Source organism: Pseudorasbora parva, chromosome 16 (genome assembly GCF_024679245.1).
Source record: "Pseudorasbora parva isolate DD20220531a chromosome 16, ASM2467924v1, whole genome shotgun sequence".
Taxonomy (NCBI): Eukaryota; Metazoa; Chordata; class Actinopteri; order Cypriniformes; family Gobionidae; genus Pseudorasbora; species Pseudorasbora parva.
In genome coordinates, this window is record NC_090187.1 from 15,982,630 (window position 1) to 15,998,109 (window position 15,480).

Genomic DNA, 15,480 nt, shown 5'->3' on the forward strand with positions numbered 1-15,480 from the left:
TCAGATGACACTGATGCCCGGGGAATACAGAGACCAATGCTAGAGCGGCCAGCCTCGGGAAACGACTTTCATTTGCTTTCCTCCACCAGGAACTTGTACTACTGCTCTATTGTAATACCGCATAGCTTATTTTCCATGTAACTTTGTCACCCTTTCTGTCGAAATGATCCCACACAGTAGGCTATGCTTCTTTTCCATTGCCTCATTTTGTAAAATATGTGTGTGTTGGCACGTGTGGTTCGTTGCATGTGTCGACGCGCCCTGTGAGTAAAAAAAAAAAAAAAACTTTAAACTGTTTAACTGATAGTATTAATCGGTCAAAATTCTTACTATCGGTTAACGGTTAAACGGTCAATATGAGCATCCCTACAATGGAGCATGCAATGTATGGTGTGTGTTGAAATACATTTGTATAGCTGGCCACTAGGTGTCTGTATGTTTATTATAGAACCACTCCAAACAGCAATATACAAGAGTGGGAAAATATGTTGAAGTAAATTAATTATTTCATATTAAACCTAGGGGACTCTCAACACAATAGCTGCATGCACACGTCATTCTTTTTTTCCGCCCAGACGATACGCCTTCATCTGTTCGGTTTTATTCGGAAAGATACAGTACAGTGTATCTTTATTTTATAATAAAACTAAAGACTTACTATACTCTATAGGTACTCAAGATTGACATGAGATTGACTGAAACTGAGTGCCCCCCACGCATGCCCTGCGTCTCAATCAGCTCCCTAGTTCCCTAGTCAGGGCACTGATCAAGACATAAGTCAATGGGCTGACTCCCTGATCAGTGCCCTGACTACTGAACTAGGGAGCGGATTGAGACGCACCCATGGTTTGTTGTTGTAGTTGTCGCGCTAGTTGGTGTTCCAGTATAATCGGTCCGTCGAAACTGATTCATTGAAAAACGTTCCGCGGTGCAAAAATAAATGCGGTTAATTTTTTTTTATTTTTTTGCGTAATTAATTAACGCGTTAAAGTCACAATTAATTAATCTTAATTAACGCGTTAAAGTCCCGGCCCTACTATTAATAGAGAATTAATAGTGCATCTATCCATCCATCCATTATAAATTACCATTACACATACGCGACAACGATATGCCATTTGACCGACCCATCACGTCACCACGACAGTGCGAAATTTTAAGCATTTTAATTTAAATGATTTTAGTGTGTGTGATTTATTACAGACAAAAATCGGGTAACGGGCCAAATATTAACGGGTCTGGCCGGGTGCGGATTTAAAGGTGTCATGAACTGGCTTTTTTTTTTTTTTTTTATAATACGGTTGCCTGAGGTCAACTAATGTCGTTTGTGTGGTTTTTACATTCAAAAATATCATAACTAATAAATAATAGGTTATTTTCTACACTGGTTTTGAGGCTGTCTTCTGAACGCTAGGTTTTGACGGGTGTGTCGCACTGGAGACTTGGAAGTAAACACCCATGACTAGGATTTGATACGATATGCATATTTATTGAGCTTCAGCTCCGCTGTCATTTCTTTGCCCCTACCCCCTGTCAGTTCAGTTCACATGAGGGAGAGATTATTTTGAAAGTGGCAACTGCAAATTGTCTTTATCAAACCAACACAATTATTTATTTTTCATCCACCTGCGATTTTATTACATGGCCCGCACCCGCACGATCGGCCATTATAAGCGAACAAACACACACACAAAAACACGTGCACGCCCAGATCAAGAAAGAATTTATGCCGACGGGCGTGCGTTTTGGTAGCCCATCTGGTACAGCCCTGGGACTAGTACTATTACATATAAAAAAGATGTCTTGCTCACATAAGTTTATTGCACCATTCCTGTTGGATCCAATATAGAAGGCACAACAGTGTGTCTGCAAATCCAGGACTTGAGACTTTCCATGGTAAAGTGAAGTGAACACACGTACAGGGTCTTCCCCACGTGAGCTGGAACTTCATTAAAAATAAATTAAGTATCATAGATTCCTAATATTATGATCCAAAAGAAGCTTATGCAGTGACTGTGTTCTTCCACAATTTCTTGCTTTCTTCTTTCACATGTTTATTGCTGCTGGCTAGCGAGTCGATCAGCTCCATGAGTCAGTGGGTGGGGTTACTGAATTAAACGTTCTGTAGATGTGTGTTTCGTCGCGAAATGACGTAAGGATGAAGCTCACGATCGTTTTCTGGGCCGGTTGTCCATAAAAGCTTTTCTTTGACTAAATGGAAGTTTTCAACTCTGAAACTTACAGGATAATCTTATATTATCATGACCTTTTATGTATCAAAAGCTCAAGGGAAAGTTGATTTCTCAATTCATCACCCCTTTAATTTTTGATATTTTCACGGGTCACGGGTCGCATCTGGTGCTGAACTTTGCAGGTACGGGCAGGGGAGGGTCTCCAAAAATGGACCCGTGCAGGACTCTATGGTAGTGGGGATACTGCTATCAGTGATCAGCCCCAAAATTCCTGATCGGAGTAGTCACCCATAATCAATATTATAAAAGAAAATTTCTAGCATGATTTTTTTCTTTAATTCGTCAGTCTTAATACTGCTAATTATGGCATTACAGTGGCATTGATGTATGTAAACACGTGCATTCTAACTTGAATTGAAAGCAACATTTTCCACTCACTTGTCTCTGACTCTCTAAAAGTATACTGGCTGCTCGATGAACTTCCGAGATAGAACTCATCACTTCCTGCTTCCTTTGCCTCCTTGACAACAGGCTCCTTCCATGCATCAATTTCGGCCTCACAAGAGTCTGGCAGGGTTATGATGTCAGAGTTCTCACTGGAGGAGCAAAGAATCACATGTTCTTCCCCACCCACATCATCTCCTGCCTGCAAGAAAGCATAAATGCCCCGTTTTAAGTTGCCTTACTAGAGAATTCCTCTGTGCAGAACAATAACACATGCCAAAAAGTAATTTTTGGATTTAATCGCACCTCTTGGACAGGTGACGCCTCCGTTGTCGTCTCCTCTCTCAGTGTGAGATCTAGAGGTGTCTCTTCCAAACTCTCCTCACCACGCTCATCTGAAAACACGTTCAAATATTTCAACTTGTGCGACCACTCCTGGTTTAGAATGTGTGTTACTAGAAACTGTATTCATTACATTCAAACTTTTGCTTTTATGTCTGACACACATGGTTAACCAGCCAATAATATTTCATACTTCAATGAGCTGTAATCAAAAAGGAACATAACTATAAAACCTGTATAATGTGAGTACAGTCTGTTCTAGCACTTCACACACACACACACACACACACACACACACACGTTCAAGCCTCTGTTTTTAGTATATGTGCACAGGTTTGTAACGAATCACTCAAAACTCATGTTTACTTTTTCTGCCATCACATTCATTATTAATTTTGAATGACACAAAGGTGACATCCTTACTGTCAGGTATGTCCGGACCACGGCTGATGGCTCTATCCTCACACTCTCCAGCGTTATCCGGCCCCAGTGTCTCAATGTCAGAACCCTGTAACAAACACACCAAGGTTATCACTATGGCTTAACGATAAAAGTGTTTGGTAAAGTTGTTGCTTAGTATATATATCAGGCTTGTGCGCATTTCAGAATTGAATTGAAAATGACTCCTAAATTCTAATTCAATTCTGAATTTGAATTGATGATAAAAACAGGATATAGAATTACAATTTGAATTTGAATTAAGGGAAGCAGAACTGAAATTCAAGAAAAACTCAAATGTCCATCTTGCCATAGCATCTTCCTCTGCATCTGTTGAGAGAATCTTTAGTGTTGCAGGAAAGATCTTCAGACTCAATGATAAAACATTTGAAGAGCTATTGAGAATTAGATGCATCAGTGTTGCTCAGTGAGTTTTGCATTGGAAGTAATGATAACTGCATTTACAACAACTTTGTGTTATTTGATTACTTCGAAATGAAAATAACATTGGAACAAAACTAATTAAACAACATTGAGGGCGTAATTTATTTAAATTGATCATTATCTTTATTTTAGAACAAAATGTATGCAGGGCTGAGGAGTGATACTGTAAAAATGAATCATGGGCTTTTGATTTTCACAAAAAAATTAAAGTGATAGTTAAAAATAGTGTGTATATTTTCTTAAGAAAATTGTGGTTCAGTGTTGAATAGAATCATGAATCCAAATCATGAATCAATAAGCTGATTCATGACCGTTTGAGGTTTGAAAACAAATGCAGAAGAGAAGACAATGCTGAATAAAGTCGTAGTTTTTGTTATTTTTGGACCAAAATGTATTTTCGATGCTTCAAGAGATTCTAATTAACTAACTGATGTCACATATGGACTACTTTGATGATGTTTTTATTCCCTTTATGGACATGGACAGTAAAGTGGGCATACACTTAGATACGCTGTCAGACTAAATATGAAATATCTTAAACTGTGTTCTGAAGATGAATGGAGGTCTTACGGGTGTGAAACAACATTAGGGTGAGTCATTAAAGCTACACTGTGTGATATTTTCCCCCATCTAGCGGTGAAAAGGTATGACCATCCAGTAAATAATAGTTTCTGTTCCTCTCAATTCTGATTTCGTTTTAACTCCTACGGTGGCCGATTTAGTCCAAGATGGCAACATGGCAATCCCCCTCTTCACATTCGACACGGTGCCATCGAGTGTTAAAACGCGAAAGGCAAAGCTTGAATATACGGGTATGTCCCTCTTTGGCTAATGCACTTCTAAGATGGAGGGGCAACAAGGCGACCAGCATTCGAATCCCTCACCCGTATGTATTTTCAATGGCATATTATAAACTTACGAGAATACTTTATTACTTGAAAGAAGTAAATATACATTAATGAGCACACATATTTTTGAAAGAACTAAGTGTTTTTAGCTAACAATAAACTAAAAAAGTTACACAGTGTAGCTTTAATGACATCAATTTCATTTTTTGGTGAACTAACCCTTTAAGGAAAATAAGGTCACTGTTTATTTTAAGAGAAATAGCTCAATTGTGCAGTTCTATTTAGAGACACCATTGTTAGTTCCCAGCATGCTTTGCATATGGCTGGAAATGGAGATTAATATTGAAATAGAGTGTTGTTTAATGTGTTTTTGAGTGAAGGGAAACATCTGTTAATGTATAATGTTCATTTATGTTTGACATTTGAAAGAATCTGTTATGTTGAAGTTTTGACCGTTCCCATTGTGCAAAGGAGTAGAGCTTATGGTTAGGTTGAGATGTGAATAACTGCAAGTATTATTATTATGAATGATGCTTTGTTCAATGAGCAATAACTTTGCTAATGCTAGTGCAATAACAAATTTGTTTCTACTTGTGCCACCATCAGACAGACTATTAAATGAACAGCATAACTGAAAGTCAAATATAAACAGGTAATTTCCATTTACTCTACAACTAAGTCAACTAAAATTAAAAAGCACATTCCACTAAAAATATTTAATTCATCATAAAAACTACTTAAATATTATGTGTAATATTGTTACTATATTTTTATGGTATTCATAAGTAGATAATCTGTAATATTTTTTAACAGTGTAGATACATGTAATGAAATTTTGTTATTAAATTAGAAAATTAATGTAATTGTTGTATTACTGAGGTAAAATGTGTAATTCAATTAGTTACAAATCATATTAAAAGGAAATTGCTTTGCCTTGATAAAATAATCCAAACCACATTTATAATAGGTAACTTATAACAGTAAGCAATTACATTTCCGAAGTAACCTTCCTACACTGAATGTCTGTGAGATTCAACACATTCATTAAGTTGTGTGATGGAAATTTCTTTGAATTGTCATGAATTTAATTCCTTTCATTCCAATTCAACTTCCTGTGGGGCGGAGTCAATTCAATTCAAATTTCAATTCATGAATTGAATGGAGGCCAATTCTGAAATTCTGAATTTTGCACTAGCCTGATTATATATATATACATATATATAAACTATAAACAGATAATATATAATAATATTAATAAAAAAAAATATATATATTCCTTGTGCAAAAATTTGATTTTTGGAGAGAATATGATCTGGATGGGTTGTTCTTGACAGGCTTTATTCAATTTTCCCAGTAGAGGTTCATAAAAGGATAACTCTCCAAAATAATTTATATTCAGATTTGAGGTAAACCTTATGGGTAACGAACGATCCAAGCAATAAAACATTAATCACCTCATTACTAATGACTGTCCATCCACAGGACGACTCCGTGTCACTGGAGCTTTCGGACATCTCTCAACCAGCTAGAAGACAAACGTAAAACACACAACTTATGGTTTTGCCTCTGTATTGACATCTACCTGAATGCTCATTTATGGGATAGAAATGTCAGTTTGACCCTGTCACTAGTAAATGATTATTCTGCATTTGCAGAAGCAATACAAATAGAGATCTCCTTAAACAAGAAGAATTACACACAAATAAAAAAGCTTTTTTTTTCAGGATCTGATAGTAAACTGAAATCTCATGCATTCTGGTTGATCTTAATGCTAAACATTTTTTTTTAAACCCAGGAGGCACTTTTCAAGACTAGTAGAGTAGCTAGAATTGAAAAGAGCATGCAGGAAATGTGAGAATTCATTTTGGGTTGAACTATGTCTTTATAAACCACAGCTCTGAGTAAATAGCATCTGGCTGTTTCACTGGTTTGTTTTTCAGGAAGAGCCAACACAAATAGCACAATCTGGTTTGTTAACCATCCAAAAACATAAAAAAATATATATTACATCATCCAAACAAAACTACTAAACATGATGTGCAAAAATCATCTGATCCATGATATTTAGGTGCTGTTTTATATTATAGATCAGGGCTTTCAAATATGGCCGCAAGGGAGTATAAAAGTGTTGCACATTTAGAGAAAAAAACTTACTAGTAAAAAAACTTAATAAAATATAGATTACAATTACTATTACCCTAGCCAAATTTTAATGACAATAAAAAAATTAAATATATTTTTTTATATATAAGAATAAATTATTTGATTAAAATAAATCAAGGGTGATTTCAATAAATAATAACTCTAACAGTCCAGTAGGCTACTACAGTGAGTGTAAAAAAAAAAAAAAAAACGATGTAACATAATAGAAAATAAATAGATTTCTAATAATATTTACGCATTATAATACTCATAGTGTCTTTATATAAGAACATATATGTGACACTGGACAACAAAATCAGTCTCACTGGTATATTTGTGGCAACAGCCAACATTAGGGGTCAAAATTATCAATTTTTCTTTTATGCTAAAACTCATTAGGATATTGAGTAAAGATCATGTTCCATGAAGATATTCAGTAAATTGCCTAACATAAATATATAAAAATTTTATAATATGCATTGCTAAGGACTTCATTTGGACAATTTTCAAAGGCGATTTATATATATATATATATATATATATATATATATATATATATATATATATATATATATATATATATTTTTTTTTTTTTTTTTTTTTTTTTTTTTTTTGTTTTTTTTGCACCCTCAGATTTTTAAATAGTTATATCTCGGCCATATATTGCCCTATCTAAGCTAATTTATTCATCTTCAGATGTATAAATCTCGAAAAACTGACATTTGTGAATGGTTTTGTGGTCCAGGGTCACAATATAACTGTTTTTTAAGTTGTATGATGGAGTTCCCTCGCACGAGCATAATCATATTTGGGGAAACCACCCATGAAACCACCTCCCCTAAGCATGTCAGGAAGTAAATGGGTGGTGTATGATTGTAGAGAACTGTTCTTTGACTTTTTGAAGTATGACATTATGGTTAAACCCGTACAAAAATAGATAAGAAGATAAACATGACAACAGTCAGCGATTAGACTTGTAATATATTTTAATCCAAACGCCCAAAATTCAACATCTGATTCACTACGTTAATTGAACAGCTGCAAGTTAGTTTAGAGATGAGCATATAAAATGAAAAACACCGACTCAAAAATACAAAATATAATTGCGCTTTAATCTGTCGATCCTGCTATAGTTTTATGGTGACTTTAAACTGCATTAGGTGTCTTATTAGCTGTCCTTACCGGTTTTAAAGGTAAATTGCAGCAGGAGAAGAGAAGAAGGCAAATGTCCTCTGTGCAAATCTACAATTAAACGTCACGCCTCTCCAACTGAGCCAAAGCATCAACATCACAACATTCGAGCAACAACACGGTGACGGCTGCCGAGAGGAAGCATGGGAGTTGTAGTTTTACACGTAACCATCCCCTCAATGGTGTCGAACATTCTTGAACTCTAAAAACAACATTTCCCATGACTTCCTCTAGCGACGTCGACACAGGCACTAAAGCATCCTGTGAGTGATTTTTTTTTAAAGCGTATATGTCTACGTGGTTGTTAGTTAGTTTAATCTGAATAACAGTCGTTCCGTATTTTAAATTTAATGTCAGAACAAATATATTTGATTTTGGGATGACATGTTAATTTTGACTGCTGCTTTTTATTTATGCGCACGCGCAGTTGACGTAACCGGCCATTGCCATAGAAACCGAAACGAAACTACAACATAGTCATCCGATCCAATTTTCTCTTCAAAATATTAAGGTATTTCTGGGGGGCAAAACAACTGAGAGTTAGCAGCACCTGTACAATGGAACTTGCAGTTGCAGAGAATAACCACACGTGTGTATCAATACATTGAAGCCACTAGGAAAACTTAATTGTTGCAAATTTAGATTTTTTCCCTCTCCAACAAAACACAACAGTTAGACCTTCTTCATTCTTCACTTCTACAAATTCTACAAATCACAAAAATAACAAACTCATACACTCACATTTTTGCAGTGAAAATGGTGCAAAACACATTTGTGGCATGAATGTTTCATGCACATCCACAAATTAGTAGGCTATGTGAATCCATGCAATGAGAGATGTTGGCGTTCCAGACAAGGTTGAACGTGAGAATATCTCAAATTGAATGTCCCACTTTAGACCTCAATGAGCTTCTATCGAATTCTGAAGCTGACAAAATAATAAATAAATACATAAATATGCAAAGAAATATTATATATATATATATATATATATATATATATATATATATATATATATATATATATATATATATATATATATATATATATATATATATATATATGGGGTCTGAAATTGTCATTGTAGGTGCATGTCCACTGTGAGAGACATAATCTAAAAAAAAAAAAAATCAGAAATCACAATATATTATTTTTTATTTATTTGTATAATACAGCTGCAAATAAGTATTTGAACACCTGTCTATCAGCTAGAATTCTGACCCTCAAAGACCTGTTAGTCTTAAAATGTCCACCTCCATTTATAATGCTAAATTAGATGTTACCTGTTTGAGGTCGTTAGCTGCATAAAGTAACCTGTCCACCCCATACAATCAGTAAGAATCCAGCTACTAACATGGCCAAGACCAAAGAGCTGTCCAAAGACACTAGAGACAAAATTGTTCAACTCCACAATACAAGGCTGGAAAGGGCTACGGGCAAATTGCCAAGCAGCTTAGTGAAAAATTACATAAGTTGTCCAGCTATTTATTCACCTGACAGCTGCAATGTGTAACCTGTTACAATATATATATATATATATATATATATTTTTTATAGTGTAACATTAGCTAACTGCATTATTTCAACGATAAAAAAAAATGTTTTTATTACATAGTATATTTGGCCTGTCTCTTGTCCCAAGAAAATAAAAATATTTTTTTTACTAGACTATCAAAAATTGTTTTGTTTTGGGGGAAAATAACAAAAAAATTAAGTGGGTTTTAAAAATAGAAAAAAAAAAAAAAGTAAAATAGAAAAAATATTATTTTGCTTACTCCATTGGCAGCTTATTTTAAACAAAAACTTGTGTAATTTCCCCCCAAAACTAGACAAAAATGTTTGCTTGTCTAGTAAAAGCTTCTTTTTGAGAATTTTTATATGTTTGGACCAGAAACAGGACACAATACTATAAGAGAAGCATTTTTTGCAGTGTAAATATTTATATCACTTTAGCTTGTTTAATGTTAATTTCAACATGCACTAAACAACAACAGGTTATTATTTTAACATTGTGCATTATCATGGTGAAATTATTACATTTAATTAATTAATAATAATTATATTATATATTAATAATAATAATAATAATTATTATTGTTATTATATTAAAAATTATATTATATATTAATAATTAATAATTACATTTACTAATTTAAGACCCTTTTTTTTAAGTGTTAGGGGGTAGTATTCGGTGTTAATGCTGATAGCTAGCTAGTTTATTTATAGATATTTAAAGGTGCCCTAGAATGAAAAATTGAATTAACCTTGCCATGGCGAAATAATAAGAGTTCAGTACATAGACATCACATACTGTGAGTCTAAAATATCATTGCCTCCTACTTCTTATGTAAATCTTGTGAATCCAAAACTCCACGGAAAAAAAAGTGCTTCTCAACATAAACCCAACAGCAAGCGTTGGGGATCATTTATATGGACGCCCCCAATATTTGCATCTGTCCAAACATGTGCATTGTCAGGCAGAAATGGGAGCGAATCATCAGTAAACACAAGTTGCTCGCATGGACACACTTCATGTTCCAGGCTGTGAATGAGACTTTTGTACCCTTCCAACAGATAAAAATGTCAACAGTCATGGTTGATGTTTATAATCGGACACCACAACAACTTAATTCAAGATCGTTCGTTTTTTCGGCCAATTTCAAGCAAGCTTCGCTCAGCGTCTTAAACTGAAGAAAGTTCCAATTACAACTATATTACTGCAAGCAGTAAGTAGCGATTTTATACACTTATTGACTGTTTAAACAATTTCTGATTAAATTGAAAGTTTCTTAGAGAGACAGCATTGTCTAGATAACGCAAGATGCTACAGTAACAATAGGAAACACCAAGTACCATACAAAACTAAATAGTGTGTCTAATGACAATGGTTATTATTATTTTGTATTACAAAATACAACCGTAGATACTTTATTAGATCGTTTACCCGATCCTTCTAGCAAACGTCACTTTTTTAATATAAGTTAAAACGATAGTCATTTGACAAGGCTATTCATTTTGTAAAAATATAAGTTATATATTTATATTTTTGAGAACTGAAGTATGGTGTTTCTTATGATGTTTTTTTTATCTATTTGTATTTCAGATAAGACTACATCACAGTCACTGCGTAACGTTAGCCTACATTGTGACTAACGTTATATAAACATGCAATATCGTTGACGAAAAAAGGCATGTCTAAAATGTAGACTGAAGGACACACTTTAAGCAGAACATCTCAAATGGAGATTGATAAAATGCAGATTACTTGTTTATTGGTGTTTTCAGATCATCCGTGCACTCGAGAGAGAGAGAGAGAGAGCGTGCATGTGGTTGCCAGATTGGACATGTTTAGGTAAAACACCGGATAGCATTCGTGTTTTTTTCACAGAAAAGCTCTGTTTGGGGGATTTATATTACTGAAAGCAGGCAACCGCCCGAACGCAAGCTCTTTTTTGCGCGTGGATGATCTGAAAACACCAATAAACAAGTAAGCTTAATTTGATCAATCTCCATTTGAGATGTTTTGCTTAAAGTGTCATTTAGTCGGTCTGTGTTCTGTCAGGACGTTCAGGACTCACGAGCCGCTTCACTGAACTGCTGTGAGCGGCTGAAATAAGCCAATCAGAGCAGAGCTCAACATTAATATTCATGACCCTTCCAAATAAGGCAAAAACAGAGCATTACATCCTAGGGACAATTTATAGGGTTGTTGTAGCAAAGTTCGATAAGGAAGGAAGGAAGAGGACAAAAGGGTCGGCTTTGGACTGCTGACGTCTTTTATTTAAACTCAAACAACAACGCGCACACTTCAGTGTGACTCTTTTCTTCATTCACTCAATAACAGTTTCACTTCCGGGTCTCGGCACTTCCGGCTTCCGGGTCAACTCAGAGTCTCAGGGGGTGCGTCAGCAGTCCGTCTCTCTCTCCCTGGCTTCCGATTCAGCCAGCGTTTTAACCTCTCTCCACGCCCATTACTGGAACAAGAGACAGGTGTTATCAATCTGCGTCCAACCCACTCACTTACCGCTCGTCCCGCGGCTCTCTCTCCCGCTGCAGACCTCGCTGAACCACGCCCCCCTTGCCACATACCCCCACCGCCCGACTCAGGCCGGGGAGCCGTCCGGCCCCGACGCGTCAGTCTGCAACACAAAAGGGAGAGAAAAGTCAGGGGAGTGTAAAAGCGGCCCGCCACACAGAGCAGCCTTAACTTGGGTGAAGGCCTGCTGGCACGGCTCCGTCCACTGGACCATATCTGGTAGCCCCTTTCTAGTAAGGTCAGTCAGAGGGCTGGTGAGGTCCGAATAATTGGGGATAAACCGCCTATAATATCCCACTGAAATCATTACATTTGGAAACAAAGATGAAATTCTCAAGGTGAACGCGTATCTTGAGGCTAAAGGTCTGATAACAAAAAATCAAGTCAGGAATCTTGGTGTGATTTTGGAGTCAGACCTGAGATTCAGTAGTCATGTCAAAGCAATAACTAAATCAGCATACTATCATCTGAAAAATATTGCAAGGATTAGATGTTTTGTCTCCAGGCAAGACTTAGAGAAACTGGTTCATGCTTTCATCTCCAGTAGGGTGGACTATTGTAATGGACTTCTCACTGGCCTTCCCAAAAAGACCATTAGACAGCTGCAGCTCATACAGAACGCTGCTGCCAGGATTCTGAGCAGAACCAGAAAATATGACCATATCACACCAGTCCTCAGGTCTTTACACTGGCTTCCAGTTACATCTAGGATCGATTTTAAAGTTCTACTACTTGTTTATAAATCACTCAATGACCTAAGACCTCAATACATCGCAGATATGCTGATTAAATACAAACCCAACAGATCACTCAGATCAGCAGGATCAAGTCAGCTAGAAATACCAAGAGTTCACTCAAAGCAAGGAGAGTCTGCCTTTAGCTATTATGCCAGCCGTAGTTGGAACCGGCTTCCTGAACAGATCAGATGTGCTCCAACAGTAGCCACATTCAAATCCAGACTCAAAACACATCTGTTTAGCTGTGCATTAACTGAATGAGCACTGTGCCACTGTACGTCCGACTGATTGCACCTTATCTATGCATCATTTTTTAAATAATTTTTTATAACTGTTTTAGTTTACCTGTTCTTTTCTTTGGTTATCATCATTTTATTATTTTTAATTCTCTTTACATTGTATTCTTTTTCTTATGCATTGTTTAGCCCTATTTTAATTCCTTTCTATGTAAAGCACTTTGAATTGCCATTGTGTATGTAGCGACTCAGGCGAATCAAACACACAATCGCCAGTTACATTTAACAAATATGTTGAATGCTTTGTGCTTAGTAACAGACCTTCCCCCAACACAACAGAGAAAGATTCTCCGTTACCCTGGAAACCATCTGATAAGAAGTTTTACGGCCCAAAAGAATTTGGCCACATGAAAATTCTCATACACAGAGAGTTAAACTACTAGTTAGCTTACTAGTTCAGGTAACCTCATATATGTCATGTCTCCTATCAAATTAATGCTCACTTCACGACTTACACTTCCATGTATATGCATGCTCCTTGATTCATGCCTACTCAATCATGGTGTAGAAACAATGTAAGTTCATTTTAAATGTTTGTATTTCTGGGTAAGAATGTATCTCTGTTTTAATATCTCCCAGCCATAAGGTGTTTGATATCTAAATATTCCTATTTCTTTGACTTACTCAACGATGCACAAAATGGGATTATGAAATGTATCATTAATATGTTTAGCAAACTTGGGAGTAAAACCATACAAAATCAACACCCCTTTACGACACCTCAGAAACATGCAAAGCAGGTCGTAAACCAAGACAAAGAAAACTTTTCCCGCTCAGAATTCACCCTCTGGATTGGGTAAACTAACACAGAAGGGGGCGTGGATTAATTGTCTTAAAAGGCCAGTGGAGACAACTCTTCAGTCTCCTCTCCTTTTTCTCTTCTTCTCTCTCTGGCTGAAACAACACGTCCCTCCAAGCAGGGAGGGCCTCCAGACACAGAGCCATGTGCTGTGTGGGACCAGAAACCGAGGCCCACACCACTAGTGGGCCAGCAGGCCCCAGCTCTTCCTCTCTTCCCCTCTTCCCTGGTTCTCCTCGCTTCCCTACTGATTCATCAAATTACTAGCCCCAAGGGCATTCTTCAGAAGGAGAACACGGAGCATCGCTAGAGCAACCAGCCGCTCCCTACCGACCTCGGAAAGAACCGCCGGACACGCAGGACATTTGAACTCGGAACACACGCACACACGCGAGAAGCCAAAACGAAACCAAAACGAAAGCAAGTATTCTTATTTTCCAAATTCAAACTGCTGTTAAGAGGGTGTGTTATTTTCCCGTTGGGACAAGTTAACTCCGTGAAGGTTGTATTTGATGAACTGAAGGAAAGCTGCTTCTTATCCCTAATTCTTTGTCCCATCTCTCTCTCTCTTTTATCTCTCTCTAATTTTAGTCTATTCATTATTCTCGTTTATGTATTCTTTCGTTACTACCTATATTTCTACTCTCTTGATGCATGTTTAGTGTGTACTTTCTGTGTGAATCGTAGTGTTACTTTTAGTCTGTGTTTATTAAACCTCCAAAAGACATTTAATGAGTTGAGTCTGTTGTTCTCCCACATACACAAAGTCAATGAAACTTACGATCTAACGTTACCTAACTGCTTATGCTACTATGTTAGTAAAGTAAACTGTATGACCATTTGAAATATTGAACTAGTCCTGATCAGTAAAGTTAATGTTTCTTATACGCTCGTAAAGCAGTAATCCCCTATTGAGAATTGATTTGAAAAGTCTATAACTAATTTGCAGGACAAACTTAGTAGGATAATTTCAAGCAATTCCGTAAAGGATTACTTGTATTTAATTAAACAATTTTCCCTATCGGAAAATTTTAATACGTAATGAACGACTAGCAAATTATATTCATAAATTCATGAATATTGAATATTAAATCCCTTTTGAGTTAATTATTCCCTGAGATATTAAACTCATAGTCATTGTTGTTACATGTATGAAATGTGCTATATAAATAAACTTGCCTTGCCTTGCCTTGCCTTGCCTTGCCTTGCCTTGCCTTGCCTTGCCTTGCCTTGCCTTGCCTTGCCTTGCCTCCACCCGCCCAATTGCACACTTCTTCGGGTTGGCCGTGAGCCCCGCTCCTCTCAGCGACCTCAGGACCGCCCTGACATGCTGCATATGCCGCTGCCAATCGTGTCTGTAAATCACGATATCATCCAGATAGGCAGCAGCATATGCAGCATGGGGACGCAAAATCTTGTCCATGAGCCGGTGAAAGGTGGCGGGAGCCCCGAACAACCCGAATGGAAGTGTGACAAATTGGTGTAATCCAAACGGCGTGGTGAAAGCTGTCTTTTCTTAGGACAATGGAGACAAGGGGATCTGCCAATAGCCCTTCGTTAAGTCCAATGTC

The 15,480-nt window shown here is 36.7% G+C and overlaps 1 protein-coding gene across 4 annotated transcripts in view; it reads right to left on the bottom strand.

The window, feature by feature from the left end:
- ccpg1 (cell cycle progression 1) overlaps window positions 1–8,177 on the bottom strand; it is a 46,847-nt gene extending 38,670 nt beyond the window's left edge. For 3 of the 4 annotated variants that reach the window (XM_067419816.1, XM_067419815.1, XM_067419818.1), the window contains exons 1-5: window positions 8,033–8,177; window positions 6,163–6,233; window positions 3,402–3,486; window positions 2,943–3,031; window positions 2,631–2,838 (exon numbers count right to left, since the gene is read on the bottom strand). In XM_067419816.1, the coding sequence (XP_067275917.1) occupies window positions 2,631–2,838; window positions 2,943–3,031; window positions 3,402–3,486; window positions 6,163–6,222 (442 nt within the window). In that variant the 5' untranslated portion in view covers window positions 6,223–6,233; window positions 8,033–8,177. The remainder of the gene's footprint in view (window positions 1–2,630; window positions 2,839–2,942; window positions 3,032–3,401; window positions 3,487–6,162; window positions 6,234–8,032) is intronic. The other variant, XM_067419817.1, reaches the window with a different exon arrangement.
- Window positions 8,178–15,480: the final 7,303 nt, after the last annotated feature.